Source organism: Dipodomys ordii, unplaced genomic scaffold, assembly GCF_000151885.1.
Source record: "Dipodomys ordii isolate 6190 unplaced genomic scaffold, Dord_2.0 Scaffold53, whole genome shotgun sequence".
In the NCBI taxonomy this organism is placed as follows: Eukaryota; Metazoa; Chordata; class Mammalia; order Rodentia; family Heteromyidae; genus Dipodomys; species Dipodomys ordii.
The window spans coordinates 1,859,699-1,861,753 of NW_012267269.1; the positions used below are offsets into that span (position 1 = coordinate 1,859,699).

General features: G+C 54.1%; 1 protein-coding gene across 1 annotated transcript in view; it reads left to right on the forward strand.

Moving 5' to 3' along the window:
• The first annotated feature begins 209 nt into the window (after positions 1-209).
• Snapc3 (small nuclear RNA activating complex, polypeptide 3, 50kDa) overlaps positions 210-2,055 on the forward strand; it is a 44,707-nt gene continuing 42,861 nt past the window's right edge. Inside the window, exons 1-2 of the mRNA XM_013020758.1 lie at positions 210-528; positions 1,216-1,293. Coding sequence (XP_012876212.1) covers positions 230-528; positions 1,216-1,293 — 377 coding nt within the window. The 5' untranslated portion in view covers positions 210-229. The remainder of the gene's footprint in view (positions 529-1,215; positions 1,294-2,055) is intronic.

A 2,055-nucleotide genomic window follows, 5' to 3' on the forward strand; every position in this document is an offset into this window, starting at 1 on the left:
CCCCCCCGCCCCCCCTACAGCCAGCCGAGAACAATGCGCCCAGTCCTACCCTGGCAGCGGCTGAGCCGCGCCCAAGCGGCGCGCGGCGCCTGCCGGGAAATGTAGTTCCCCAGGCATCGTCTGCGTCGCGCCACTGCTCGCTGGCCGGGTGTCGCGCGCTACTACAAATCCCGTCACGCCCTGCGAGATCCTGCTCACGGGGCTTTTGCGGAAAAGGAGTGTGGCTGACATGGCTGAAGATGCTGGGGACGGTCCTGCGTGTAGCGGGATGGGCGGTAAGCAGGATCCTGTGTCTAGTGCTGGCGGTTGCAACTTTCCAGAGTACGAGTTCCCGGAGCTGAACACTCGCGCTTTCCACGTGGGAGCCTTTGGGGAGCTGTGGCGCGGCCGGCTGCGCGGAGCCGGGGACTTGTCGCTGAGGGAGCCGCCGACCCTCGGGGTTGCGGACTCCGACCTGGAAGATGTCGCGGTGGCCCGGGATCTGGGTTGCAGCCTGGATGCGGCGGCCGAGCTGAGGGCGGTGTGCGGGTGAGTACCCGGCCCGGCCCCGGGGCGCATCGGCCGGGGCCCGGGCGCGGTGCCTGTTCAAGCCCCTGCTGGCCGGCGACCCGAGCTGGCCTGGGGCCCGGGGCGTGCACGCGGGGTCTGCGGAGGACCTGCCCCGACCTCCCCCATCCTTTGCTGAAACCCGGGAGAGGCCCTGAGGTGTGAATGTACAGTTGCTCCGAGTGAAAGGAATGAGACAGCTACACGAAAGACTCGGGTTTTATTTCCTCCATTTTCGCTCATTTTTGATCAAAGCAGGATTACAGTGACGTGAATCTGCCATTGACACTTTGACAATGGAAGCACCTCAGTCATGATGAGGCAGAATGGGGCTTAGTCAGAGTAGTATTTAAAATTGGGGTCCAGACACGTTCTCTTGGCTGTGCTGTTACTGAAAATCCCCCCCCCCCCAAATTGCCTAGTGTGGGGTGAAAGGAAAACATAACAATCTTTCTCCATTTAACGGTACTTGCCACCTTCTGTCGCCCATATATCCATCATAAAATATCTGAACAGAAACTATTGCCTCAAATCCTACCCTTTTCTTAAGCTGCCTCCTGGTTTCATCTGACTTCTTAATTATTTCAGTGGTGTATTTAGGACAAGCTCTGACTTGCTGTTGACTCGATGCATGGCTGACAAAGTTTTACTTTTCCTCGTTTGTTTTAGCGTTGATAAACTGAAATGCCTTGAAGAAGGTGAGGATCCTGAAGTCATTCCAGAAGATACTGACCTGGTGACTTTGGGGTATGGACGACTTTGTTTTTGTTCTATGTTCTTTACTTAATTTATTTTTGGTGCTGAGGATTGAAACCAGGGTCTGCCTGGCTTTTGTTGATCATCTAACACTGAACCTGAACCACATTGCCAGACGCAATGCTATTTATTTAAACTTTGTATGTATGTGTGTGCCTGCATGCGTGCCCATGCACACACGCACCAATCCTGAGGCTTGAACTCAGGGCTTGGGTGCTATCCTTGAGCTCTTTTGCTCAAGACTGGCATCCTACCCTTGGAGCCACAGCTCCACTTAAAAGTTTTGTATGTGTGTCCGTGTGATAAATTGGAGATAAGAGTGTCACAGACATTCCTAACTAGACTGGCTTTGAATTGGAATCTTCAGATTTCAGCCTGAGTAGCTAGGATTACAGGCATGAACCACCAGCCACTAGCTTATTTATACTTTTTTTTGGTCGGTGGTGGGGCTTGAACTCTGGGCTTGGACTTGGTCCCTAAGCTCTTCAGCTCAAGGCTAGCTCTTTATCACTTTGAGCCTCACTGCCACTTTTGCTTTTCTGACAGTTAATTGGAGATAAGAGTCTCATGCCCTGTCTGGCTTTGAACTGCGATCCTCAGATCTCAGTCACCTGAGTAGCTAGGATTACAGGCATGGCCCCCCCCCCCCTGTCAGTCCTGGGGCCTGAAGTCTAGGCCTGGGCACTGTCCCTCAGCTCTTCAGCTCAAGGCTAGCGCTCTACCACTTGAGCCACAGCGCCACTTCTGGCTTTT